We start from the raw sequence: 27895 nt of genomic DNA, 5'->3' as shown, positions 1-27895 counted from the left end.
GCGCAAATATGCAAATGCGCAGAGGAATAGAGATGCGTATGAACGTAGAGAAATGTGTCCGGGATAAGAGCAGTGTCGTTTGAACGTTAAATGCACCGGTGGAGGGAAGCGAGACAGAGCAGCCGATCTCAGGACCGTCAAACGTCGTGCAAAAAAAGGCGTTCGACGCGTCTAGAGGGCGGGAGGCGGATAGCACTGTTGATAGTACGGTCCGTTGTAGGGCGGCATCCCGTAGCCTGGTGAATAAGTTCCGCCGCCAGGATAGGGAGCGTAGGACTGGAAGACAACGCCATCCGGGGCGCTCTGAGACACACAAAATCGCCAAGGGGACGAGTGATAAACAAGAGAAAGGCGACCCGCCGCTTTCGACAGCGCAGCGACAAAGACCACTGCGTTTATTCGCAACAGCCGTCACATAAAAGCATCGTTCCATGCATATACATAGATGCATTTCTGCTTGTCTATATACCGATATATCTATATCTATCTATCTATCTATCTATCTATCTATATAGATAGATAGATAGATAGATAGATAGATAGATAGATAGATAGATAGATAGATAGATAGATAGATATATGGACATAAATATGTAGGCATGAGCCTATATAGAGAGAGGCATATGGATCTGCAGTCGATGACTGACTGTATCAAGTCTGCTGCATGTGAGCGTGTACCGTTCTGTTTCGCCATATGTCTGCAGGAGCATCTTCATATATATATATATATAAAGGGGCATAATAGAGTTCTGTGTTAGGGAAATGAAGGGCCGGAGAGGCGCGAGGGAGACTTACACCGGAGACGCATGCGCCGACTCGCTGAGAGCCTCCCGCTGCATTGTGACGAACGTTCAAATCGTAGAGCGCAGGAGGCTGGACATACGCTGGAGGCGACAACAGGGGGTAGAAGTTCTGGTGCATCAACGGAGCCGCAACCGTCGAGTCCATGCTATGCTGAAGACAAACGCAAAAATTTGAACACAGAAAAACGCATGCATATATATATATATATATATATATATATATATATATATATATATACTCAGACGCAGAGAGACACAACTGCATGCAGACGCGCAGTGGTCTCCCTATCTGTTCAGGGAGACGAGGGAGGACTGACACTGCCTTCCGACGTCTGCGTAGAAGGGGAATCAACGGGCGCATGCCCAGATCCACAACTGCATCTGTATGTTTATTTCTTATTTACATATATATATATATACGCAGAGTGCCTGGAGACGTATTCACGTATGGAGATATCTCGTCGACACAGGAGCTAAACAAAGCGAAACGGCGTATATATATATATATATATATATATATATATATATATATATAGGTATGCTCTGTGGGTGTTTGGCCAAGACGCGCACATCATGGAAGATGTACGTATATAGATGCATGCACGCGTGCATCTACAAACGTGTGTATCCATATGTTTTTATGCATATGTCAGATTGTGCTTGCCTCTCGCTCGTCGCCTTCCTGTTGCATTTGCATCAACTGTCTCTGCTGCTGCGATCGGACGGAGGCGCGGATGCCTTTGCGATGCCAGAACGTCACCAAGATCAGCAGGGCGGGAATCCACTCCGTAACAAAGTAGACCTGAAGCGAGGAAGGCGTCGGAAGAGAAGAAACGAAGGCATGCACACAGAGAGAGGGGAAAGAGGGGAAACGAAACAGAAACGACTGTAGAAAAGCAAAGATGAGCAGAAAGATGAAACGTTTTCCTTCGCTTGCCTAGTGGAGAAAGGAGGGACAACCGCGTACATATGCATATATATAGGTCTATACGCACATTTCTAGATGTACATTTCTAAATGTAAATTTTTATATGTACATTTTTATATGTACATATATAGTTACAGATGAATAGCATATAGGTACATACGCCTAACTCGTGGGGGTAAGGTTTTTCAGCCCTGGATTGCGTTTTTGCCTTTTCCTTCAGTCGAGGCCTCGCAGTCTCTTCTTCTTTCGAATTCTCTGTGTCTCGTACCGCTGCAGCTTCCACGAGAGGCTGCGAATGCCAGGTGAGAGGCAGGGAGAGGCGCAGTGGAAAGGTCGGAGGCGTTTGGCCTCGGAGAGCCGAGACCGTCCGAGCCGCGAAGAGAAACGGGCAGACGAGGGCGAGAACGAGGACCTATGGCCGCACGCGCCGAGGGGGAGAGGCGTGAACGCGGAAGAAGAGAGCGAACAGACAAAGAGGAGGCCGGAAAATCAAATCGCGTTTTTTAGGCGGTCACGAAAAGGGGGAAAAGTTTCACGAGAGCTTGAAACGCGACCAAGACGCGCGCTTTAGAGAGGAAGAGAGACAGAGAGAGGAAGAGCGGAAGAGAGCAGAGAGAAGAAGAGAGAAAGAGAGGAGGAGAGACAGAGAGGAGATAGAAGAGCCAGGGAGAGAGAGCAGAGATAGGGAGAGAGACAAGAGAGGAAGGAGTGGACTTGGTGGATAAAAGGACCAGGGTGCGGCGCGAAACGAGAATGCTTACCCTTCTGACGATGCTCTTCTTTCTTGACGGAGCTTTGCTGCGTTCCGACAGCTTCTTTGCAACCTGAAAGAACAGACCACCCCGGGACACGAGACTTTCGAGGGCAGTGCCCCAGAGAAAGTAGGACGGATGAGACGGAGTGGATTCAGAGACGACAGGCGGCTTTGCCGCGAGAAGGTTCGAAGTGTGGCCGCAGACACCAGCAGCGAGGACGCACCTTTGTTCCGTAAACGAAGAAGGCGCCTGCAGCGAGGGCGAAGAGGATAGCGGCCAAAATCTGCAACGCGCGAGTGGCCGATCGCTTCGCTTGCAGAAGAACCGCCAGAGTGAAAAACAAAAGAAAGAAGGCAAGAAGCCCTCCCGAGCAAAGCCATGGGCCTTTCCTATACGCAGACAGCAGACACACGACGCGCCGGCGCGTTTGCGAGTCTCGCATGCACCAAGTGTCTCCTCCGCCTCGTATACCACAGAAGCAAGCAGAGAGTCCGCATGCAACTGTTCGCGTCGCGAGGGCCTAGTAGAGAGAGACATGCACAGACATCTGAGAATAGATAAACAGGAAAGTGCACCCACACAGAGAGAGCGTCAGGTCTCGTCACACTGACCCAGTCTTGGAACTACACATAGACGCATGCATATATGCGTATGGCGGTACACACATATATGAATCTACAATTATATATCTGATTAAAGGTGCTTGACGGAAGTTACAGCGAACTCCACGAAGAGATCTTTGCGCCTGTGGATGCACAGATCTAAAGGCACCGACAAAGTCCGAATCGGCAACACTGCCTGTACACGCTCTCTGGTGTAGAATTGGCGATGCACGATTATATATATGAATATATAGATGCATATATATATATATATATATATATATATATATGAATATATACGGAAATGTATATGCGTACATGATGCATATATATATATATATATACATTAATATGAGAAGTGTGTAGTGTGTTTCGAGTGTGGTTCTGACTCGAAATGAGGGTAGGCGACAAGAATTGCAGCGTAGTATATTTTTGCCCAGAAGAGAACGATGAGGGAGAGTGCAGAGAAAAAGACGAGAGACGGCGCAGAGTCGAGGAAGAGCAAAATCCATTCGCGGTCCAGCGAGGACTCAAACGATCCTGTGCGAGAGGGATCTCCAGCCTCGGGGTTGGTTGTTGGGACAGAGCTGTCGTCTGCGTTGGAAGGCGGCACGACAGCCTCCTCGTTCTGGAGCGTCAATGGTTCGTCCGCGACAATCCACGCCATGAGGAAGAGCGAGAGCGCGCGGGCTGAGCACAGGAAAGCAGACCCGAACTTCCCAGTTCCGCCCTTTTTTGGAGAAGGAAAATGCCAGGGCAACGCAAAACACGAGAGACACGAAGCAAGAGAGAAACGAAGCAAGAGAGAAACGAAGCAAGAGAGAGGAAAGCTCCCCCTTCCGCTTACAAATACACCGCAGGCAACTCGCCGCTGCCACAAAATCGCACCGGAAACGCACTCAAGACGGCCCCCCTCCTTTTCTCTCCTGCCTGGCGCCCCGCCTCGAGGTCTCCGCGTTTTGGTTTTCCCGTGCTCCCAGCCGGCACGCAAACACACGTCTCTCTTCACACAAAACTCGCTTCTCCTCTTATCCCTGTCTCGCCCTCGATCGCGACGTCTCTCCGCACTGAGACTCTCCCCCCTCCCCAAGATGCGGTCGCGTCTGCCGCGCGTAGACGCAGCACTCGTCCCTTTCTTGGCTGTGAGGCCTTGCTTTCCGCGCACTGTTCCCGTCTCTTCCTCGTCTCTTCCTCGTCTCGAGAAAGCCGTCTCACCGAGGATCGCGGCCGAGAGGAGGAGCATGAACGCAGACCGGGTCTGGCCGCCGGTGAGGCTGGGAGGCACGGCGAGGCTGGGCGAGGCGCCTTCGTCTCCCCTTTGGAATCGAAACAGGCCGTGCGGGAGCGCGCGCGCACTCCACTGCTCGAGCGCCGCTCTGATGCCCGGTCGCCGGTTGGACTCGGACTCGTCCTCGTCTGTGCGGTCGTCTCGCGCGTCGCCTTCGAGCGGGCCAGCGCGGGGGTAGGGCTGGCCGCCGCCTCGGCTGTCGAAGGGATGCTCATCTGGAGAGAATGGCGGCTGAGGAAAGTCTGTGCAGAACGCGGAAGGAGGCAAGTCCTCGCCATGCCGCGGAGCGGCGAGGCTGTGCTCGGTGTATGGGGAGCTCTCAGGCGGCGGACAGCCGAGGAAGGCCTGGCGCGCCTCGTCCTGTCGAGGCCGCAAGGGAGTTCCGGAGACGGAAGGCGAGTAGATCTTCCGCAGCTGGTAAACGGCGAAGAAGTCGAGGATCAGGAAGACCAAACCCGTCGCACACAGCAGGAGCGGCGCCGAGGAGAGAAAGGAGACGACCAGCGGCCAAGAAAGCGTCATGGTGAAGAACCCGAAACGCGCTCACGGCGAACTCCCGACACAAACTTGCGCGGGCGAGGAACCACAAAGACGCGTCGCATCGAGAAAGAACGCCGAACAAACCCTGGCAACGGCGGAACCCCAGGCACACTACGGAGTGTGTGCCATGCACAGGAAAACGATTTAGAGAGACGTATCTTTAGATGGGGTATCTAGTTGTGCAGGGGCATTGATCAGGATCAGGAACGGTCGTTGTGGACTCGCCAGGACAGCGAGGAAGCGGAGACGGGAAGAGCGAAACGATTGCCGTAGTCCAGCTGTTTAAAAAAGAAGCGGAAACGGCGTGGATGCCGTATATACGGCCCACAGCAGGTAGCAGAGCGAGGAGTCGCCGCCGCGACGTCGAAGAGACAGGTAAGAAGAGGGCCGTCTCTGGCGGACGCCGTTCGTCCTCGGCCCCGCCAGCTCCCAGAAAGAAAACGCTTGCCTTCTGTGTTTATCAACGACAAGACGCTGCGATGGCTTCGGCACACTACAGCAGAGAAAAACCCCTCGCGCGTGGAATTTTTTTGGATGTCCCGGCGCGACAGCACCAGACCGAGAATCGCATGAGGTCAGGGGAGACATACAGGGTTGTTGCACGCCGGCGCTTCACATCACCTTTTGCCTTTTCTTTGGTGGGCACGGGACGCCTGTTTTTCCCTTTTTTATCTGCTTTGTCGATTTGGCGGGCAACGCGAGTCAAGAAAAGCAGAGAGGCGGTGGCGCGCAGGCGCGGACTCGAGCGAGAGGAAACCGAGGGTGAAAATGTGGTTTCTAACAGAAGTCTCTGCTTTCCCGAGCGAAGAAGTTCGCAGCTTTTGCTTTCGCGGCTTTGCCCAGGCCCCGGAAAAGAGCAGAACGGAAAAACACGCGCCGTGCCAGCATGCAAGGCGTGAGCGGGTGAGAGTTGCCGTCTCGCATTTTCGTTCGCGCATGCAGCACACGAGAGCGTAGGGAAGGCCGCTCGCAAAGAAGTGAGACAAGAAAGACGGCCAAGAGAGAGAATATGCAGCGAACAGGAAGATGCGGGGCGGTTCTCATTTTTTCGGCCTCTTGTTCAGGGAGGACGGCACAGGGGGCGGTTCCGGGGGAGCGGTTCAGCCAAGATGGGACCGCGAGAGAACCTTAGGCCGGTGACGCTAGCTGGCAACCAGAGCGACCGGGAAGACTCGGAGTTTCTCGCGACCTCGAAGCAGAAGAGTTCGCGGGAGCTGGGCAGATCCAGAACCAACGAAACGTGCGTTTCGTGGTAGAACTTGGGAGATCACGACGCAATCTGCGCGCGCGTTGGTCTTCGCGCGGTGTACAAAACACCTGCAGAAAGAGGGTCGACGGCTACGGGGCCGCTTCGGGGTGTACGTACACCAGAAAAACAGAGGAAAACGTGCCTGCGATCTGACGAGAAGACGCTCTCCATGCGCCTCTCTCCCCTGTATTTGTCTTTAGCTTCCAACGGTATTCTCTTCACCCGCAAGTCTCCGTGCCACATCACCCCCTGTTGAGCCGCCCCCTCTCCTGCCTGTGAACCTGCTTTCCGTGACTGCCTCACACACGCCGAAAAGATTATCTCGGCGCTTGCCTTCTTTTCGCTTCGTCTGCCTTCAGCATTCTTCTTCTCTCTCTCTGCGGGGGGCCACGAAGTGTCTCTCAGAGGCACTCCACGTCTTGCCGCAGCAGCGAGTCTTTGCATTCCCTGAGATGTGCGACTGTGCCGCTCTCTGTTGTGCTGTTGCACGGTTTCATTTTAGAACCGCGAGGAAAGCAAAGGTCGCGCCCCAGACAGGCAGGAACCTCCCGCGTTTTCCCTCAAGATTCCAAATGTAAAACGAACAGTGGCTGCCTCTGACGGATCGCCGCGCTTCCCTCTCACACACTAGCTCCTTTGTAGAACTGAAGCAGGCGGAGCCACAGCGGATTCAGTGTTCCCTTCTCCAGTTCTAGTTTTCTGTCTGGGTTTGCGGGAAACTCAGAGAGGCCAAAAGCCGTCGACTCTCATCGGACCCTCGCGAGACTTTCGCAGATGAACAAAAAGTGAAACGGAAGGCGAAACAACAATCAGTCACGTTACAGCAAAACTGGCGTGCTTCGAAGGCCTATAGAAGGAGTGCCTCCCCTTCACGAACTACAATCCATGGGGGTGGTGGTTAGGTGTACAGACGCAGCGAAGGAGACTGCAAAGAGTTTAAGGAAAACGCAGTTCCACCGAATCGCTGCACGCGAGAGAACGGCTGCTGTCCTTCGATCGGTCTTGAAATGGATATACATCGTACCACGGCGCGGCAAAGAAGTCAAACGCGCGGCTTGAAACACACGAGGTCAGCTTTCCACCGGCAGATGGCGTTTCACTGAGGGAGGGAGAAAGAACTCTGTTCTGTTTCAGAGGGCGTTTCCCTTCATACGACTGTTCCGGCGTGCGCCGAAATATACACACACTGCCAATTGCACATGTGGTCTCGGAAGCACCCGTTTTCAGTGACCCCCCCAAGTGTATATACAGAGGGTTTGGGGAACAACATTAAGGATGAGCGCGACTGGAGACAGCGAGCGACTCAGTTCGTCAGGTGGCTCTTCGAAGCATCTAAAGTAGACCTCTCTCCGCAAAGGGAGGCAAGGACAGAGAGCTACAGGCTGACCCACCGACAGGAGGAGACACTGAGAGAAACGCGAAGGGAGAAGGCGAATGCGAGACACAAACAGCTCGGCAGAGAAAGCAGGAGAGAAATAGAGTGTGAACCAGAGAGCTACAGTGGGGGGGTGGGGGGTGGGGGGGGGAGAGAATCAGGGTGAAACAGCAACACGGAGCTAATCTCTCTCGTTTCCTGAACTTCGGCCGGAAGTCGCAGTCTCGAGACTTTGAGATCTTCTGCCCTAGAAAACGCATTTTTTCTCGTCCTGTTTCCCTCAGGAGTGCTTCAACCCTTTAGCTCGCTTTCAATTAAATCTGCAATGTGTCTTTCACGCTGGTTCATGCTTGCCTCCCGCTGCCACCTTCTTTGATGGAACGCGCGAACGCCTTTTTTCATTTTCCTTCACATGCTCGTACCCGACTTCGCCCGTTCCCGTCGTCACCTGGTTTTATCTCAGCTTCTTGCTTCCCGTCCTTCTCGTCCCCCTTCTTCTCTCCCTCGACTTTCACTTCCTCTCCCTCAAGATCCTTCTTTTCCCCTGTCTCTGTCTCCCGTTCTCGCAGTCTCCCCTGTCCCTCTTTTCCGGTCGTTTATTTTCACATACACTACATGGGATTTCTTGAGACCTGTCAGGCGCCGGTTTGAGACATCTGAGATGCTATTTGCGTTCTGTTTTGTTTTGAGGTCTTTGCACCGCGCCACATACCCATTCCGTTGGGACGAACGATTTGAACTACCTCACAACGCGCAAGAGTTCCTGTGTGCTTCCTGTGAACATCCGCACACGCGAGAAACTGGGAAGGCAGAATTGCATGGCTCGGAAAAAAGCCTCTGAAATCCTATCAAGCCTCTTCTTCCAAATATATTTCATGGAAAACCTAAAATTCGCATCCTCACTTTTTATGTGAGACGCGAGCGACAGGAAGATTTTTTCAACTCGCCCTCCCTCAGCACCGGCCTGTGTCTTGAGTCGAACTCGAAACGCGTTCACCCCCCACGTCGGAGACCCGTCTCCGGTGTCTGTACACCCTGCACACGGCTTTTTCCCGCGCCCCCCCAAAGCGAAAAAAAAGGACAGAGAGGCAATCGACTGTCGATCGGTTTCTGTGTGGCTTCGATTCAGGTTGTGGGCTTTCAAAAACAATCCTTCTCGGATGATTCCAGGGTGTGCAATCTCTCGGTGCACGTCGAGACGCGACCTCGCTCGCGGGCTGCTCACCGTTATCGTTAAAAGAGTGCTCGTCCTCGCCTTTTTTTCCCGTTTCTCCGTCCGGTGTCTCGGGCATTCCCTATCGCTTGTCTCTCGACTTTTCGCCCCTCGCCTCGCGAATCCTGTCTTTGTGTCGCCTGCTTCCCGTCGATCTCGTCCTTTTCCCAGTCTCCTGGACGCGCCTCGAATTTCTGTCTCTCCGTCTCCAAACCGTGTCTCTCACCGCGTCAGAGTCCCTTTTGTCTCTCTGCCCGTTTCGTCTTTTTCTCTGTTGCTTGGCGCCTTCGCCGCGGGTCGGCTTTGCTTCGCCGCGTACACCACAGAAAATACCGTTCCCTGTCTCTTCTTCTCTCCAGCGCAGGCGGTCGCTGTGGCCCTCTCTGGTTCGCGCGCCTCTTCTCAGCCGCTTCTTCGCCTGTTCGGGCCTTTCTGCAGGTTCCTCTTTCTTCGATCCTAGCTGCTGTTTCAAGCCCAGAGAGAGGCGGTTTCACCGACAGGTTTCTTCCGGATGGCGGGGCGCGAGGCCGACTCAGGCGGGGGAGTGGGACGCGGCAGAAGGCGGAGGCGAGTCGTTCTCGTCGCTCTTCTTCTCTTTGCAGTTTTTGAGAGGGGACACGTCTCCCGCTTCGACAAAGAAAAGCCGAAGGCAGGTCCCTCCTACGCAGAGGCTTTCACTGTTCGACTGGGAGAAACACCACGAGACTCGACGCTCCTCGAACGGGTCGAAAGCCCCTCCACAACTTCCTCTGCCTGTCTATCTTACCCGTCTCTCTCGCATTCTTCTGCTCTCCCACCTCTTTCACAAGACTCGGCGCGCTCTTCTACCGTCTCTTCGTCTACGCGTACAGCTCTTGTTGCGTCTGGTTTTCCTTCTCTGGCGCCGCAAGCTGGATCTTCGTGGGACGCTTCTCCCTCTCCTCTCGGGCGCCGTCGCTCACATTGCCTTTCTGGTCTTTATCCTCCTGAGTCTTCCGCATCTTCGCCGTCGGCTGCATTTTTGCTTGCCGGATTCGATGGACCGAACCGAATGTCTGAACGCACTGTTTCCCCGCATGTCTTCTCTGGTGAAACCACGCGACCTCTCCGTATCGCTGTGTCTTCGTCCTCTCTGTCTTCCCACGTGTCTCCTCTCAACTCGCCTACGTCTCCACTGTCTTCTCTTTGCTTCGCTGCTTCCTCTGCCTGCCCTGGCCACTTTTCGTATTCTGTGCGAGCTGTCGTTCGCCGCCGTCCGGCTTCTTTCTCTTCTCCCCGCCCTCGGCGGACAGGCGAGACGCCGCAATCTCCGCTGCTGGCTGTGCCAGGCGGAGACTCATTGGATGAGGCGAGCCCCGAGTGGGAGACTGCTGATGCTCTCTTTGAACGAAATGCTGATTTCCCGGGACTCCCCGATGTGACGTCACTCGATGAAGGCCCCGCCTTCGACGACCTCGCGCCCTCGCCCCACCCCGCTTCAGGTGTACATACCCCCGAGGACCCGCCCGTCGAGCCGAGCGACACCGCTCGACGGCGTGTACGCCGTCCGGCTCGGACTTTGTCTGTACAGAATGGCGACGCGTCGAGACAAAGACCTTCCTTCCCCTCGCCTGTCTCCCCTCGCAGCCGAGAGCTCCAAGGCCGGCTGTCTTCGTCAGCACGCGCGAGAGACTGGACGAGAAGAGAAGAGGAAACGAGACGGCGGGGCGTGGGGAACAGCACGTCCGACTCGGTAGGGCCGGCGCGCGCACGCGAAAGAGCAGACACGAATTCGGCGATTCCTTTGTCAGGGCGCCGCCGCGCCAGACCGCTCGATGGTGCAGATGCCGGAGCCTCGCTTTTGGGTGTACATACACCCGAGGACGCCGGCCATGTGTCTGGAAGTCCGGCCTCCTCCAACGACCTTGAAGGCGGCGATCCGTTCTCTTTCTTCGGAGACGCAGGCCGCCTCGAAGACTCCTCACTGTACCCGCCTGGCCAAGTCGACGCATTTTCGTCTCCCTCGAGAGCTGGAAGTCCCAACCCTGCCGGCCGAGGCGGCTACTGGCGGGGGCGGGAAGAAGAAGAATACACGCCTGCGGCCTTCCCCCAGCATCTGCCTGGACGGCGACGAGGCTTTGGTGCTCGAGGGGCTGTCCCGGATCGTCGGCGGCTAGGAGGCGGCACATCTTTGGGAGATCGCTTTGACAGCGCGGCGGAGTCCCAGGAGGACGCAAACTGGCTAGACAGCCGCGCACTCCCACGGCCGCCCTACCTGACTTCCGACGTTTGGCGCTCTCCCAGAAGCCGGCAAGGCCGTGCGCGCGATCCGCGAAACGCTGGGGGAGCTCCGAGGCCGCGACACAGCCAGCAGGCGCGCGACGGCGCGAAAGCCGGCGCAGGGCCGAGTCGCCTCCACGAGGTGTCTGTACACCTGGACGGCGACGCCGTGCTCGGAACGGAAGACCTCGAAGACGAGGGTGGATTCGTCACTGCGGCTGTGGAGGCAGATGAAGAAGACTGGCCTTCGCGACGCAGCGCTCGGGCCTCCGAGAGTTGGGGCGCTCGCGCGCGTGGGCGCTTCGAGGGTTTCCCGGGGCTGCGTCGAGACCGCAGACGTGACGGGAATCTCTTTTTCCCTGACGCGCCTCCCCGCGGCCTGGTGCCTGCGGCCTTTGCGAGTCGCGATCCGCTCGGCCTCTTTGAGGCTCCCGAGGGCCTCGGCGGGAAAGGCGACCGACGCCCGGCGTCGCCTCGCAACCCACGCTTTGCGTTTCAGGCTCCAGAGCGGAACTCCCGGGGACGCGGTGGTGGATCTTTCCGCCGCCCTCTGGGCCTCTTGGAGCGCAGCTGGTCGCAGCTCGGCAAGCGCTGGGTGTCGAGTCCCTTCGCCGCAGCCTTGGAGGGCGAGCGGTCCCTCGAGGCCGAGAACGGGGTGCTTCAAGGCCGAGACATCGACCTCGACGAGAGACGCTTCTCCGTTTTCCCTGTCCGCATTCCCCCTCTGGTTCGCTCCATGGATGTCGGTCTGCTGATCTATCAGCGGCGCGACGAGGGTGGCGAGGATGACAGAGAAGGTGCGAAAAACTCAGACAAAGACGGAGGAGAAGGAAAGGAAGGACAGAGGAGAAAAGACCTCGGAGGACGCGCTTCTCTGGGACGTCAACTGAGGCAAGACATGGACGCTCAACTCGACCTCGCGCTGGACGACGAGGTTCTCGGCGATTTGATCGACGACTCCATGCGGCGGCGGCTGCTCCTCCTTCCTCAGGCCGCGACCGGTGCGAGAGCTGAGGCAATGGAGCCTACCCCAGACGACGCGAAAGCCGAGAGAGACGCGCAGAGAGGCGCGCACAAAGAAGACTCAGAGGACGAGCTCTCCGCCGACACGGAAGCGAGAGAAACCGCCAGCGGTACGCACCCTGGGGAAGAGATGGCGAAGCTTCTGGAGGAGACACAAGTTCCGGGCTCGACAGAGACAGACAGGAGCGGAGTGAAGACGGACTCCCACCGGTTCTCCTTCCAGGCAATCTACAAACAGGCTGTCGAGCTGTACAAGAACGACCCCAGACTCCCACAGGTGCATGCACAGGCGGAACAAATCCAGCGGGCTCTCGCCTCGAGAATCAAAAGGAAAATCTCGCTCGACGCAGCCCTTCGCCGACACGGGCTACCCCTCAAGTAAGAAAGCATGCGCAGGCCTCAAAATCGTTTCTGCCACTGACACCAATCCTCTCGTCCACAGGCGCCTGGCCATCACCCTAGATAGAATCACGCAGGCAGACAGATGTCTGCGTGTGCATGCGTCTATGCACAGCTATGTGCGTAGCGATCTGCATTTGACAGAGATATGTCTACGCAAGGATGAAGTTGCTGAGGTCCTCACGAACACGCGCTCATATATATATATATATATATATATATATATAGATAGATAGATAGATAGATAGATAGATAGATAGATAGATAGATAGATATAGATGTAGGAATTTTGTGCGTGTATCGGTGCACGTGCAGTCGTACGGAGAGAGAGGGTTGTCCCTCTCAGCCTGACGTGAAACATGTTGTGGAGGATCTGTTGCTCTTTTTTTCTCCCCCTTGGGAGCGTGTACATCCTGGGCTCTCACGCGTCCTTTCACTGGCGGCTGTCGAAAAGATTGGTCTTGGCTGGTGAGACAAAAACTGTTTTTTCTTTCTGCTGCGTCGTTGGTCAGTCCGTTCTCGTGGATGGCGCGCGCGTTCGTCTACTTTAATCGCTTCCAGCTTCGAAACGTTCTCTTCACGCTGTGGAAAGACCACGTTCTTCATCACTGGTATCGCCATCCGAGGCGCCTGGCCGGCGCAGGCAGACTCCCGCAAGCAGCCTTTTCCCCCCTCTTCCAAGAGGCAGCCGAAGAGCGACGAATGAGAAGAGAGGCTCGAGGCGGCTCGCCTCCCGCCGCACCTTTTGAAGACACAGAGACGCCTGCGAGGCGAGGAGCCGAGGCAGACCAGAGCCAACCCCGTCAGGGCCCTTTTGGGGCAGCGGAGAACGGAGGAGAAGTGCGTGGCGACGAAGGCGAAGAGATCGGCGAGACAGACGGCGCGGAGACGAGGACAAGAGAAACAGAGGGAGGCGAGGCGGAAGTGAAGGATGGGGACTGGGTCGGAATCGAGGAAGACTGGCGGCTGTACGTGCAGCGCGTCTACGGCATCGACCTTGCTCAGCACCCGGTAAGAGAACGTGTGGAAGGCCTCCCCTGCGACTCCCGGACAGAAGCGTCGCTGTCGCACGAGGAGCGCGGCACATCTAAGGGCAGATTTCTGTGAAGATGTTTTTTTCGAGAGAGAAACAGACGCCTGCGAAGAGCGTCGATGTGTCGCGACGTGTGTGGAAAGGGGGCTATGCACGTCGTTGGCGTGTGGAGGAGTCTCGCAGGCGTTGCTGGGTTTCTCTCTCTTTCGCTGTGTGTGCCTGGTACGCTTTTGTCTCTCTTCTGTCTTCTCGCTTCTGAGTGATTGCTCTCCATCTGTTGCTGCTCTGTGGGTCTGCCTTTGCCGTTCTTTTCATCGCCTGCGTCGTCCCTCGCGTGTTCTCCCTCGTCTTCTCCCTGCAGACGCTGGAGTTGCCCCTGCTGGTCGCAAAGCACGTTTTCCTCACTCAGCGCTACATCGCCTTCGTCGCGCGGTACCCCGAGCACAGATTCCGTTTCATCTCGCACAAGCGGTGGCTGGCCGAGCAAATGCGAGACGAAGACGAGGACAGCGGCGACGACGAGGCGGGAAGATCGGGGGGTCGGGAAGGTCCAGCTTCTCAGCCCGGAGATGTCCATACACCCGAGAAGAACCTTCCGGAAGAGGGCGTAGGTACAGAGCCACCGTCGCCGGCGGAGCATCGAGATTTGGAGACAGAGGAACAGAGACAGGAGAAGCAGGAGGACGGAGCACCTGTCGCGGAGCGAGGTGGAGCGAGCGAAGACGGGCTACCCGGAGACGATTCGCAGCGAGAGGCAAGTCGCCGGGGAGAAGACGACGCGCAGAGGCAGGACGAGGCAGAGACGAGGGAACATCTCCCAGACGTACAAGAAGAGACAGGGGAGACTGGTACGTCTAGTGGACGCTTCGAAGGGTTCGCATCTCAGAGCGAGGAAGACAGAGCGGCTGGTGATCAGCCGGAAACGCACGTCGCTTCGGATCCTGCAGCTGACTCCGCGACTCCTCCCTCTGGGGCTTCCACTGAGGGAGACCAGAGGGGTACCGCAGACGAAGTCCTCTCTCCGCCCTCGTCTTCTCTCTCTTCGCCTTCTTCTATGACTTCCTTGTCTCCGTTGTCCCCACGGGGGACAGCCGCAGCGGAGCGAGAGACGAGTGCTTCGGGGGAAGTTGGTGAAACGGAGAACCGGAAGCGCAAACGCGGCGGCAGTGCGAAAAAGGGCTCTTCGTCCGGTTCGGGGGACGAGCAAGCGCCGAGTTCCGTGAACGTTCCGTCTCTTTCTCCTGTCGAAGCGCCGAGCGACGTCGCCAAAGCCGCCGCCGAGGAAACGAATGCAGCGGCGCACGATGTTAACAATGACAAAGAGGAGACGGAGAGCGGCAAAAACGAAGAGGAAGCAAAGGTCCGCATTGAGGAAAACGAGCAGCAGAGGAAAAGCGAGGAGACACAGGCAGAGTCTGTGGGGGTCTACGGGGACATGGGCTGGCAAGCATCGTAGAGAGCGAGAAGAGAGGAGACCGATCTTCAGGTGGACCCGGTGTCTTCGGGGCGCGCGCCGGAGAACTCAAAACAGACTACCGGGCGATCGCTCTGGGGAGTTGGCCGTTTTTAGAGCCTTTGCCGAACTCAAGTTTTTCTATCTGTTCCGTTCCCCCCGTCTTGGTTGCACTTTCTGTCTATACACTGTCTACGGATTGCTGCGATCTTTGTTTCTGGCCTTCGAGAGGCCAAACGGTTCCCACGAAAACGATTCAAAGCCCGTAAATCACCGCGTAGAGAACTCAAAAACACTGCATGTCTCGGGCGTCGCATGGAACCTCGAAAACGCGTCAGTTTCCGTCGAGCCTCGAAACGTCGGCCTCCCTGTCTCGCAGATTTGCTTGTTCGATAGGTGTATCAGCGGGGTTATCTTGGGAGTCAATAATCAGGGTGTTCGCTCATTGCATTACCAATTACGGCGTGTAGCATTTCCTATGTCTGGTTGATGTGCCCAGAGAGGCGGCATTCTGCCCCGAAAGGATTCACGTCAGGGGTTGACTCTGACCAAAAAAACTCTAGGCTCGACGGGACTCACCTGTGCGAACTGCGGCTTTTCTGGGATGTATATACGCGTTTTGGCCTACTGGTGTGTATCTTGAATGTCTTGGTTTACCGGATCCAAGTTCGACTGCGCTTTTCATGACAACGCCTCAGCTGCAAAGCCAGGTAAAAGTGTCTCCAGGCGGGGCTATGTGCAGTCTAAAGTGTTAAATGCGTGGCTGCGCAGGTGTCGAGACGGCAGAAAACGTAGAGAAAAACACCTGGACGCGGCTCTCGGGCTCCACCACTCTATCGCCCGCCGATCGTGTCGCCGTTTGCGCAGTGAAGACAGCAGAATCCAGAAGCTGCCGTGAAAAGGGGAATCCCTCTGTGGAGGAAAGCAGTGGTTGACAGATATCGAAAACGGGACAGGCAGGACATGCGAAAGACTGGTACACGCACTGGAAAGAAGAGAGACTCGCGGATGGCGAGAGGATACGGGGGGATTTTTAATTTTCAGACGCCCACGCATTGCTTGAAAGAAAGGTACTTCCCTTGAGAGACCAAGTTACAGACGCACGCCTCACTTCTTCGCGCAACGGAAACGTGGAAAGCAAAAACAGCACGGCGAGGAGAAAAAAGAGACGAGGTCAGCTGATGTTTTTGCGACATTCGCCGCGCGCCAGGCAGATTCTGCGAAGTCCGTCTCTTGAAACGCTGCCATCGTGAAGACCGTCGAGGCGCATGCAGCCTTCACCAGTCCTCGCCGAGCTGTCGGTCTAGCCACGCTCGGTGCCCGACTCGCTTCTGCCTTTCCTGTTCCTCCTGAAAAGAAACAGAAAAAAAAAACGAAGGGAGACTCGCTGCACACGTTGCCCACACACGCATATATATATATATATATATGTAGATGTACAGGTACGCACAAGTGACGACTGAGCGATAAAATCTCGGCAGAAAGGCAACTCTACCGTGACATGTGTCGACACGTGCAGAAACCACCTTTTTCTATCGATTGGCACACACATGATACATCGATACATCACTGCATGCGGAACCATCTCGATATGCAGAAGCACCGAGAGGACGCGTCGACGCTTGACGAGATCCACGACTGGCGGCGCTTTCTTCAGGGAGTTCCTGCCACGTTTCGGTTTACTTGCTCCTGCTTCGCCGCGAGGACGTCGCACAGCGGCTTGGGTTCGAGCGGCGTGGGGCGAGAGTCGTCGACTGCGCCAAAGAGAATCATGTTATCCCCGCGAACAATCATGCACCCGACGTAGAGGTCGGCGTAAGCGTTGTCGACGAGCAGGCGCTGCACTGTGCCTTCGAGGACTATGTTCCCGAACTGGTCAAATGTCCGCAAGTAGCCAATCAACTTCCGGCCGTCCCGCAAGACCACCAGCAGCTTCTTGTCGAGTTCCTCCTCCAGAGACGTGATCCAGTTGGGCATGCCCGAGTTTCGAGGGCTCCCCTCCTGGCTGTCACTCGCCGCATGCAGCTGATTTCCCTCGTTTCGCAGAGGACCCTCGCCGTTGAAGGGTGAGGCGCTCGCAGGCGCCGGGGCCTGCAGCTCGTTGGGACGCTCGCGAGTCGAGTCGGAAGACGTCATCTTTGCCCCGGTGCTCAGGCGGTTGCTGAGTTGGAGAGACGCCGAGTCATCGAGAGACAGGCCGCGTCAGGGAGAGCAGGACATCCCCAGGGGCACCTGGAGATCTCGCGACGCTTGGAGGGAAGTGAAAGTCACGGAGACGACGGAAGAGAGAAACAGAGACAGAGTAAGAGAGTAGGCGGAGAGGTAGAGCGCGCCTTTTCCCAGAGAGCAGAGGGACGACAGAGACTCTCGCCAACCTCAAAGGTTGGCGCAGCGAAGAAAAAAGCAGCCGAGAGATAGGAACGAGAGAAGCAGAGAGAGAAAAGAGGAGACAGAGGGGACAGAAGTCGGGTTCGTCAGAGGGAAAAAAACAGACGGTGGTCGAGAGGCCACGAAAAGGACGGAGAGTCGACGAGCCAGGCAAGACAGCAAGCGAAGGAGGGAAACCGACGCAACAGGCAGAATTTGAGAGACCACAGGGGAAGCTGAGACAAAGAGGACCGCGAAGCAAGAGAAACCCACGCGTGTGGCGAGGCTTGGACAGCAAGACGGTCACGCGGACACGACGAAGGGCGTCGATGGTTTTCTTTCACTCAAAGGAAAACGCGACCTCTCCCCACTCCTCTCTCGTTTTTACTCGCCGCTTTTTAGAACCCGCACGCGCTTCTCCCTCGCCCGATTTCCTGTCTCCTTCTCTCTATAGAGAAGAAGGCTGGAAGGCGAGGCGACGGCGGCGAAACGAAAAGTCCTCTGGATTTTCGCGGCAGTCCAGTTTCGAGGCCCAGCGGGGTGTATGTACACCGCGTGCGGGCGTTTCCGAGAGCTGCGTGTACACGCGAGCGAGCCCCGCGCGTGGCAGATGCTTTCGTGTCGGGAAATGCACGAATTTCTTCGGCACCTGGAGATTCAGGAGCGCAAGAAGATCCGCGGAAAAAGGCGGAAGGCTTTAGCCTGGACGCTGACAGTCTCTGCGAGCCACAATCGCGAGGGGCCCACCTAGTCGTTTTCCGCGACTTCGTCTGCCGAAGTCGGAACAAACCGAGCACACCCCTCACATAGACTTCCCGAAAGAAAGCCAAGAAGCACAAAGAGAAGAAAGAGAAAAGGAAGTTTCGCCGACTGAAAAGGTGTCGCTTTGGAGGAAAATAGTCGACAGGCGGTCTCCGGTTCGAAACCGCAAGAGTGTCGAATGCATGCGCGGACCCTTTTCCGGCTCCACGTGACCTTGCACAAAAAGGTTGAAGCCTTCTCGCTTTCTTCACTTACTGCCTTTCTCTCTCTTCTATTCCAAGCTCTTCGTCTCTTCTTGTCTGAGTCACACGTTTTCCGCATTTCTCTAGAACACTGTCCTTCGATTCACCCTTGTCCTCATTCTTGTTCCTCGTCCTCGGCTTCTTCTTTCGCCCTAACCGTTTGTCTTCATCTTCTTTTTGCCTTTTCACTCTCTCTTTCCTCCGGTCGTTTCGCTCTCTTGTGTCGCTGCTCGCCCTGTTTGCGATGTCGTGGCGCGTCGATGCGTCACGCGCCTCGAACCCGCCACTTTCAGCAGCTTCTTCGCCGTCTATGGCTCTGTCGCCTTTTTCTTCGCTTTATGCCCCGACCTTCGGCAGTGCACCTGGCGTTGCTGAGGAGGCACCGATCCTGAGCGAGACTGCAGCCGCGGATCTCAGCGACGTCTTCTCCGACTCTCGGGCCGTTCCTGTCTCACCTCCTGTCTGGGGAAATTCCCATCCGCCCCCGACAGGCAGCGCGGCGGCTCCGGATCTGCGCGCTCAGGGCCCTCTCAGGGATATATCCACTCCGCATTCTCGTGGCTTTGCGCAGGAGCACGAGGAGGATCTCAGGGATTTGGCAGGCAGCCTCCTCGCCGCTGTCGATACAGCCGCGCGGCGTTTTTCGGGTGAGAGCAGCGAGGATAAAAACCCGCTTTCTTGTGGAAGGGTGGCTTATCGGGGGAAGCACACGAATGGACACGTGCTGGGAGTGCGTCGTCTCTGCGCTGGGTAGGCGGAGGCCTGGTGCATAATTTGTGTTCCCGCAGATAGCGCTGATCTTTCGCTTTGAAGGTTGTTCGTGAGGAAGAGGGTCCCTTGGAAGCAGCGCGAAGGGGCTGCTGGTGCAAGAAGGAAAAGGATAAAAACGAGACTGAGCGGAAACGTTCAAGGGTCAAGCCGCATGTTGCGGATCTCTCTAGACATTTGTACATACACGCCACTCCGTGCACGTTTCTCTCCTGCGCCGCTTTGTTCCTGGGTATATACTTTGCCAGACGAGTATCCATTTGCTTCGTGCTGTCAACTTCTTCACGGATATTGATAGTTTATATATATATATATATATATATATACGTTTGTAAATGTTCATATAGTTGTCGACCCATCTCTACTTGTGGGGCCTACAGCTAGTCTCTGTTTGCGCTTGTCTTCTGTTTCAACGACGAATGCTTCAGTCTCTCTTGACCTCTCATGCCCCTTCCATCATCTCTTGTCACATTCCCTGTCTCTCAGACGAATCGGCGCAGGGTTTCAGGAAGCAGCGCAGTCAATCTGTCTCCTCTGAGGGCCAAGGGATGCCCGAATCCGTTTCCGTGAAGATCTCGAATCCAAAACTAGCGGCACTCGAGGTGTCTGTACAGTCGCGGCTGCTGCCACATGTGGAAGCGTCTTTAGAGAATCTTCAGGCCTTCCTCGACACTGTACGAGCGGAGAAGGAGGCGACGCTCGCTGCACTTCCCGTCGGCGGGTTCTCTCAGCGCCTCTGTGCGGCAATCGAAAGCGAGGACCACAGACTGTCTCAGTGGAAGGCAGAGAACGCCAGAAAGTTTAGAAACGGTGGAAACTAAGGGACACTGAAGACGCATTCATCTGTCACTTCTTCCCGGCTTCTTCATTTGTACATGTACGGAAGCGTGCATTTATCTAGGTATATCAATCGATAAGGGTTGACATCCATGTCCACATTTGTCCGTGTGTACGCACGAGTCTGCGGGCCTGTGTATCACGACATTGTGTACGAAACCACGTATAGACACAGTTCCAGGTGTACACATGGTATTCAAATGTAGGGACAGAAATTGTCGCTTGCTCTTTTCACACACTTTCGTCTGGGGACGTCTGTGTCAATACACACTCCCATGTAGACGTGTCAGGAGTTCAGTTCCTCGAGATGACAGGCGGAAAATCTCATGAATCCGACAAGTCGAACTGGCAGTGTCTTGCCATCCCGGCGGGACCTCGTTGCCTTTCTTCGAATACAAGCCGAATTCTGAACGCCCTCGGCGAGAAGACGCGCCGCGAACCCCGCAAGACTGAGCGCGGATGAATGGTCTCTCGGAAGTGTGGAGCTCTCAAGAACTGACACTACGCAACGCTCGACAGCAGCGGAGTTGTCTTCTTTTATGCGGCACAAGTCAGATCGCGAGGATCCGTTTCCGAACCTACATAACTCCAGATGCGTACGCTATGCGCATAGACATATAGATAAACGTGTATATAGATGTATACCTATCGAATTGCACTTCTGCATCTACATGGGTATAAATGCGTATCTTTGCACGACACTACTAGTATCTGTGCAATAGCAGAGCTTTGTAGTATTTCCCTCTCAGTTTAAAAGGTCTGTCTCGAGCGGATTGTATGGGCACATCAACGTTCATCTCTCGCCCTACCCTCGTTCGTGTGAGATAACACTGCTCCATAGCACAGCATGCGTCTAAACACCTGATCGATTGAACGCGGGCTATCTTCCTCGCCATCAAACGGTCCCGCAAGTCGACGCTGGGCATCGACTGAGAGAGTAAAAGCGAAAAGCTCTGTGGAGCGGCGAGCGAGGGCGGGATGTCTGTACACCCGACTGCGCCGTGCGACTGTATTCGGGGACTGTGTGTGTTTGTCGTGACGTACAGTCTTCTTGAGAAGCGGTTTCTCAGAAAGCACGCTCTTTCAGGAGGCAGTTGTTCGAAAAGGAAAGGCTCCTCAGGTTTTGACGGCCAGAGACAGCAATCCTGTGTGCCGACGGCGGCGTGGAGAGGCGCCAGCGACTGGAAGGCGTCAGGGTTTTTGAGCGTTTCAGATAAGCCAGAGTTCTTTCCATTTCCAGAAAACGTCTTTTCGCTTGATGAGAGAAGCGGCCAAGGACTCACAGAAATTCCGGCAGTCCTACATTCTAAACCTTGGAATGTCAACAGTGGAAATCTCTGGAGGAGCGCACAGTTGATGTTGCCATCTCGGTGTCTTGGCTACTCCACGAGGTCTGTTCGACACCAAGAGAGGAACGTGGCAACAGCATCTGAGCGAGAGAAAGAGGAGAGAGACAGCCTTTGCTGTCTTAGGCCTTTTTATTCCAGGCTGCAACTCCCGCTTCAGAAATCACATACACACACACACACAAACAGCGGTTTAATGCACGCACGCGAAGATCAGAGCACCCCTTCCATATCCACATGGATGTACGTGTGAAAAGAGTCGTGCAGATGCGTGTGTATCACATCTGGAATCAAGATGATCAGCAAAAGATGAGTCAGATAAAAAACCAGCGTTCTCCCCGCAACCACCAGAAACTCGACTTACGCAGCTTGTCGCCCATGGTAGTGATGTCCACGAGGAGCGGAGTCAGCGTGCGGCTGTCCGGCTCCGGCTCGAAGGTGACCTTGCTCAAAACCGGGCGTGAGGTCGTCTTCTCTTCCGCGGCAAATTCCTGAACGGCACACAGAACGCGCACTTTCCAGTCACATGCATGCAAACCTGCCAACAAGACACCCCTTTAGGCCCATAGGAGCATGCATGTACATATATGCGTATATAAAGATATACGTATAGAAATATGCATATATATATATATATATATATATATATATATATATATATACGTATGTGTATGGGGATTGGCATGTCAGTCGGACTGGCAGCACCACAATCGGGCGACCTTTGGGCTCCTCTCTGTTCGGGGGAGGTTGCGAGAATCCTCGGTGTGGGCTGGAGAAGCTGCACGTTGTCGTTGCCTTCAGAGCGCCTGAGAGTTTTTCGGAGTCTCGACAGAGCGTCAGAGGTGCGAACTTTCACGGGCATTCACCTTTTCAATCTCGAGCAGCTGGGAGACGAGCGCGTCCAGAGAAGGCTTGAAGTGGTTCTTGAAGGCGTCGGCCGGCATCTTCTTCTGTACATTCAGACGGACACCCAGATGCGAACTGTGGCGGGGAGATCGCGACAGAGGCACATAGTGGGTAGAGAGATGCAACAGAGAGGGATGAAGCTATGTTTCTGCGAAGCAACGAGGTCGGGTTCACGGAAAGACGTTCACGCACAGATACACCAGAGAGGTCAGGCGCACCGTGTTTCCAAGGTATGGCGAGATGCGCTGCCGATCTACACTCAGCGATGCACTGCAGTTACGATTTTCGTCTGCTTCCTCGATCTTTTTTGCGCAGAAACGAAGCCTACCTCGTAGAACTTGCTCATCAGAGTGAACGCGTCCAGGATGGTGGAAAGCGGAACCCCGGCTTCCTGAACATTAATCGAGGACACGATCCGTCATTCCGCGCACGCAGCGCATGGGGATATAGCGTGTTAGCCGTTCTTGTCTAGGATCTCAAGTGGTATATGCACGCTTTTCTGACTCGCAGGAAATCTGCTCGGAATCCCCAGAACCGAGACGGGCGGTCATGCACAGCGGGGCCGGAGCGGGGAACAAACACACGCGCGCCTCCTGACATCTCCATATATATATATATATATATATATATATGTATATCCAGGTCGATACGTTCTTCCATTCACGCGAGCAAGCCGGTGCACTCAAACAGACATCCCTACATATCCAGAGATGAATCCACAGGGCGTGAGAGGTTGCGAGACACGACCGGCCGCCCGCCTAGATCCGAACGTAGTTTGGTCCACAGCGAGGCGCGAGGGGAAAGACACAGGTGAAGCGCCTCCCGCAGAGAGTCGCCTCTCTGTCTTCGGTTTCTGAGGCGCGGTCTGTGCGTCGGGGCGGCCCCCCAGCAAGGCAGGTTTTCCCTCTGGAGCTGAAGACGTCGGGTTACGTCTCCGGAAGCTGTACCTGAATGAGGTCGAGCATGACTTTCGTCGAGGCTCTGTTGAGGAATTCGCCGCGAACCTGTCCAGCGCATGCAAACTGGAGAAGCCTGTGGAGGCGGCGCACTTCGAACTTGAGGAGCTCGTGGGCAAAGGCCTGTTGCGTCGCCTGCTTGTCTGTAGCTACACCCGAGTCCGGAGGCACGGCAGCCTCCAGAGCTTCGGGTTCCAAAGACACCATGGTCCGGGCTGCGGCCGCTCCAGGGAGATGATGGGCGTTGGTGTGCAGCTCAAGCGGCGAGATCAGGCGTTCGTGCGCGTCTGCTGCGCGGTAGAGAAACATCAGATTTCCATTATTGAACGCTGGAGACGTATCAGACAGCAGCGACACGTGGCACCGCAAATAGGACCGCAGCGTCATCGCCAGCGGGGTCGGCTGGCCCTCGAGTTCGAGCTCCGCGTCGCCGCAGGCGGCGCCGAGGGCGGGCGTCCGCGAACACGCAGATTCTCGTGTCTGTGTGAGCGCGTGCGGAGCGAAGCTCGCCAGCTTCTCTCCGGCAGCCGGCGACTTCTGGTCCGGCAAACCGAGGTCGCGGGGCGACGGCGGCGCAAGTCGCGGAAGTGTGGACGGAGTCACGGAGAGGTAAGCGCTGGGGACCGGTCTCGCGGCCATAGAGGGGGAATTCGAGACGCCGGGGAAAGAAGGCTGAGGCAGCTGGAACTGGAGAGCATCTGTGCGAGCGTGAAGAAGCGAGACGACGAACAGGAAGGGACAGCAGAGGCGGGAAACGCGAGAAGAGACGGCAAACGAGGCAGCGACCCGACACACGGAAGCGCAAAGAGGCTTCGCCGGGGTAGACGCGGATGGCGAGGAAGGAAGGGGAGAAGCCGCCATTTCGCGCTGGGTGTCTGGGACTGGAAAGGGGAGGGAGACACAGAGAGCTCGAGGAGACACACGAGTTCGGTCTCCACCGACTGGGGTTTGAGAACCTCGCACACGGAAAAACAGGGGGTGTCGGATGGACGCAAAGTGGAAAGGGAGAAAGGTCGATGCACTGAATGTTTGTGTCGCGGTCAACACACCGGGGGAAACGGACTCCTTGCTGGTTTAGCGCTCGAAAAAAAGGGGGACGGCGTGGTCGGCTGGCGACGAGACAGTGTGGCAGTGTGCATGCGCGCCCGGACGCGTGACAATCCGCCTTCGGGTTGAAATGAGACTTTCCCCTCGTATCGGGCAGACAGAAGCCTCGAGACCCGTTTGTCCCTCGCGCAAAAAGATCTCCGCAAAAGAGAAGGGACGGTTTTCTCGCCGTTTGTGAAAGGCACGGCAGACCCGATGTGGCTTTTTCGGGACTCCAGAAGACAGGAATGCGAGACAGGGTTCGCGGCAGCCGCGCACAAAATGTGAACATCGCAAAGTGACCGGGATTTTTGCAGCAGGCGTCAGCCTAGCACATTTTTTTTTCAGATATTGACTTAACTGTGCGCGATACCCAGGCAGTCAGCAGGACGGAAGGCGGTTTCCCACTGGTTCCCTTTTGCGACAGCCATGTGACGGAAGCAACGGCGATACAGAATGCCAGGTTCCGAGACACCAACACTGGGGCGGATCGAAACAGTTCTGTCTGTGTATGCGAGTAATCTTGGGCCGGAGCAGAGGCTTCTTCAGATACGAAGACCAGAAAGTGCCCTGCCAAAGGCCACACGATGTAGTTTTAGGCTCGTAGTCTTCACGCGGGGGAAGAGGACAGGCGCCAGGCATCAAACAGGGAGGAGCTTCGCTCTCGCTTGTCTTCTCGTACCTGGCACTTGGAACGCAAATGGGCAACAGAGAATCTCCGTTTTTGGGCCACGGTTTTTTGCAGGATACACGGCACCCTGGAATATACCGGACATATGTAAAAACACTGCTCGTCAGTAAAAAGGTGTTAGCGCCTTGAACTGAAGGCGTTCGTTCCAGAGCCGTCTTCCACCGTTGCGTCTTGCCCCGTGGCAAAACTGAAAATGGTGTTTCCCGGCGGAGCCGAGATAGCCGGTAGAGTCTTTTTTGTTAGTGTTCTTTAGGCGGTTGGGTCCAGTTCGGTGAGACGGCAGTACGAACCCAAGTTTTACGATGTGCAATCGCCTCGCTTCCGTCCCGGGGTTTCAAGACTGTACTGGCTTATCGCGAAGCTTTTTCTGCGACTTGCACACATTCCCGAAAAGAGGAAATGTTCACAAAATCCGTGTTTCCATGCCGGAGACGCGTGTGGCTTTCAGGGCGACGGCGTGGATGTATGTCGCGGTTTGAAGCCACACGCACTCCTTATTTCGCGCTTCGCCAGCTGGGACGTTTCCCCCTTTCCGACACCCAGTCGAGCGCAGCTCATGAAGAAACGCCCAGTTCGGGGAAAGCCTTTTTGTTTTCCGAGGAAACCCCGTCGCGAACCGTTGCTTTCCTCCAGGTCCCTACCCTAAACGGTCTCACGCCTCGAGAGAAGCAGGAGCACTGACAGCAAGAGGCCTCGGCATTGTTTTTCCCCACTGACACACACACACACTGCTCTCTACATGTGTGCGTTTTGAATCGCAGAACAGAGCCCAATGGAAGAGCCCAAAACGCCGACAGGCAAGCAGCGTGTGACGCCGGCACGGGGCGTCTCATGGCTCGGAAGCACATCAAGAAAAAGTCTGGTTTCTGGTGTCGGTGTTTTTGCTGTTTCCTCTCTCAGTCGCCGTCCGCACGCGTTGCGACGAGGGATGCTTGGCCTGCAAATGGAAAGCCAGGTGTGCGTCCAGAGGTCGGTTGTCAAATCCCTTCTTTTTTGGCGTTCGTCATTTGTCAGGTTTGGTGTCCTTGATCTGGTGCAGTCGAACGCTTCGGAGTCTCTGGAACTCGGTCTTGGAGCGTGACTTTCTGCCTGTCGACAAGAAATGTCTTTCAGCGAGATCGGCCAGCGCGCTTGGTACCTGACGGTGCCGGAGCCGCCGAGCGCCAAAGACAGACTGGCGTACGGTCTTCTCGGGCTGCTGAACTGCTTCTTCTTCGGCCTCGGTGTGATCATTCTCGGCTTCATCGAGAACGACGCGTCCACGATGATGATCGGCGTTCTGCAACTCCTCCTTCCCATCGTCGGTTGGGTCTGGGCAGTCGTCTGGGGAGTCCTCATCGTTCTCAAGGCCGTTCTCAAAGACACCAGCTACTCTACCCCAGTGTGAGAAGCTCTCAAAGCTACACCACGAAGGGGGTGAAGCCGAAAAGCGGCTTTCTGGGTGAGGACGCAAACCACGGCCGTGTGTCGCTCCGAGAGGCACACGAGACCGAGCATCCTGTCCGACTGAAACCCGCTTTTTCGTGTATGCGCTGCGCGTGATCTCGACAACTGGTGGCGGAGCTATGCATACGTCGGTGTCCACAACTCCAAAGTTCCAAAACTGTAACAGGTCTAGCACTCTGTGTGACGCCGACACACGTATCGGCTCCAATATCTCTGGCGAACCTCGTCAACTGCAACCTGACTCTCATTTGCTGCGTTCCAGGGCACTCGTCAATTCGCACGTCTCTGGACGTGAAACGACAGAGCGTCCGCTTGGGCTTCCTGCGAACGCGATTCGCTTCTGAGCCCGCCTATTTTTCCGGTATCCTGCCTGAACGACGCTGCGCGGGTTTCCCATCTGCTGCACTTGCGAAACAGCTCCACCCTAGCTGTATCCTCTCTGATCCCCTCAGATGTATATGAGTGTCTTCCGTGGATTCTGCTGGTCACGACAAGGTTTTTCCCCAGCAGGCGTTTTACGAGTCGACTGCTACCGCACTTCTCACACCCGGAGAATCTCAGACAACGCGAAGCCCGCTGCTGGGCGTAGAATGTGTTCAAAGCAGTACTTAAGCCACCAGCACGATTTTTGTTTAAGTGCTTCACTGGTTCTAGCGCACCCAAGCCTCTAAAAGGAAAGCAGAAACTGTACGGGATCCATGCAGTCGACCTGGGGGGGTTGGGTTCGAGACGAACTCTCGCCTATGAAGCGAAACGTCGCAACTCCGCGTCCCCGCGTTTGTTGCCTCTCAATGTTTTCGACCAGCCCAAATCTCAGGCTCAGAGATCCTCGTATCGCATCGCACAAAGACAGAACGCATGGGACATTTTGTCTTCTCTTTTTAATACCGGCCTCGTTAAGAGCCTCTGGATCTGAAACGGTTTGTGACAGTCTAGTTTCCATTCCATTCTGCGACAAGCTGCCCTACTGTAGACGCGATGCGTGCTGGAGAATCGACTGGGCTCCTGCAGGATTGAAAGCGCCTCAAAACGTCTTTTTGCTTTCTCTCCCTAACCCAAATCTTCTGCCGAGAAAGTGTCAGGCGTGTCGGCTGAGCCAAAAGTGACAGTCTTCACTTCATTCCCCTAAAGTCAGCTGGTTTCGCCAGGCTGGCGAAGGAGGACGTTGGCGTGAAATTTAGATCTTTGTGACAAAGACTGTGCCTATCCGGATCTTGCGCCATCGATGTCACCCATCCTAGGAGTCCTCACGCAGCTTTCTCGCATTCGAAATGCAGCCCCATTCTTACGCCGAAATCCTCTCTGTAGACAGCTTTAAACAACTGATGAACGCGGTCATTCTCTTCTAGACTACGGACAACTCTAAAAGTACCAGCATATGCATCCACGCATTTACATGAATCCCCGTGCACAAACGAATAGTCGCATCTGCGCATGTACATAGATACGCATATACCAGCGGTCTGCTCCAGTAACCTTAAATCCTGGTGTAAAAGTTTTCCCAACTCGGATGCTGATGTTGCGAACAACCGGATTTGCCTTATGAAGACCGCATGTCGATGTTCGTCGAACAGATCGAAACGCTGGCA

General features: G+C 55.4%; 6 protein-coding genes across 6 annotated transcripts; 3 read left to right on the top strand and 3 right to left on the bottom strand.

Annotated features, from left to right (window-relative positions):
• Positions 1-171: 171 nt before the first annotated feature.
• Positions 172-4898, bottom strand: NCLIV_005710 (conserved hypothetical protein; the record flags this gene model as incomplete). Its single annotated transcript, XM_003880081.1, has 6 exons — positions 172-303; positions 796-954; positions 2493-2555; positions 2710-2875; positions 3478-3778; positions 4304-4898. 6 exons carry the CDS (start codon positions 4896-4898, stop codon positions 172-174), a joined length of 1416 nt encoding a protein of 471 aa, XP_003880130.1.
• Positions 4899-9783: 4885 nt separating this feature from the next.
• Positions 9784-14902, top strand: NCLIV_005700 (conserved hypothetical protein; the record flags this gene model as incomplete). The annotated part of the gene is made up of 3 exons (XM_003880080.1): positions 9784-12392; positions 12926-13424; positions 13808-14902. The coding sequence occupies 3 exons, from the start codon at positions 9784-9786 to the stop codon at positions 14900-14902; spliced, it is 4203 nt and encodes a 1400-aa protein (XP_003880129.1).
• A 1274-nt stretch (positions 14903-16176) lies between these two features.
• On the bottom strand, positions 16177-17035 carry NCLIV_005690 (hypothetical protein; the record flags this gene model as incomplete). The annotated part of the gene is made up of 2 exons (XM_003880079.1): positions 16177-16248; positions 16583-17035. The coding sequence occupies 2 exons, from the start codon at positions 17033-17035 to the stop codon at positions 16177-16179; spliced, it is 525 nt and encodes a 174-aa protein (XP_003880128.1).
• Positions 17036-18514: 1479 nt separating this feature from the next.
• NCLIV_005680 (conserved hypothetical protein) lies at positions 18515-19859 on the top strand (the record flags this gene model as incomplete). The annotated part of the gene is made up of 2 exons (XM_003880078.1): positions 18515-18950; positions 19525-19859. The coding sequence occupies 2 exons, from the start codon at positions 18515-18517 to the stop codon at positions 19857-19859; spliced, it is 771 nt and encodes a 256-aa protein (XP_003880127.1).
• Positions 19860-21343: 1484 nt separating this feature from the next.
• On the bottom strand, positions 21344-23944 carry NCLIV_005670 (conserved hypothetical protein; the record flags this gene model as incomplete). Its single annotated transcript, XM_003880077.1, has 5 exons — positions 21344-21375; positions 21586-21712; positions 22088-22171; positions 22456-22518; positions 23075-23944. The coding sequence occupies 5 exons, from the start codon at positions 23942-23944 to the stop codon at positions 21344-21346; spliced, it is 1176 nt and encodes a 391-aa protein (XP_003880126.1).
• Positions 23945-25962: 2018 nt separating this feature from the next.
• Positions 25963-26247, top strand: NCLIV_005660 (hypothetical protein; the record flags this gene model as incomplete). Its single annotated transcript, XM_003880076.1, has 1 exon — positions 25963-26247. The coding sequence occupies one exon, from the start codon at positions 25963-25965 to the stop codon at positions 26245-26247; it is 285 nt and encodes a 94-aa protein (XP_003880125.1).
• Between the last annotated feature and the right edge of the window lie 1648 nt (positions 26248-27895).

This window comes from Neospora caninum, chromosome II, assembly GCF_000208865.1.
Source record: "Neospora caninum Liverpool complete genome, chromosome II".
Classification (NCBI taxonomy): domain Eukaryota; phylum Apicomplexa; class Conoidasida; order Eucoccidiorida; family Sarcocystidae; genus Neospora; species Neospora caninum.
The sequence above is the reverse complement of the archived record's forward strand: the minus strand, read 5'-3'. Positions and strand labels throughout refer to the sequence as shown.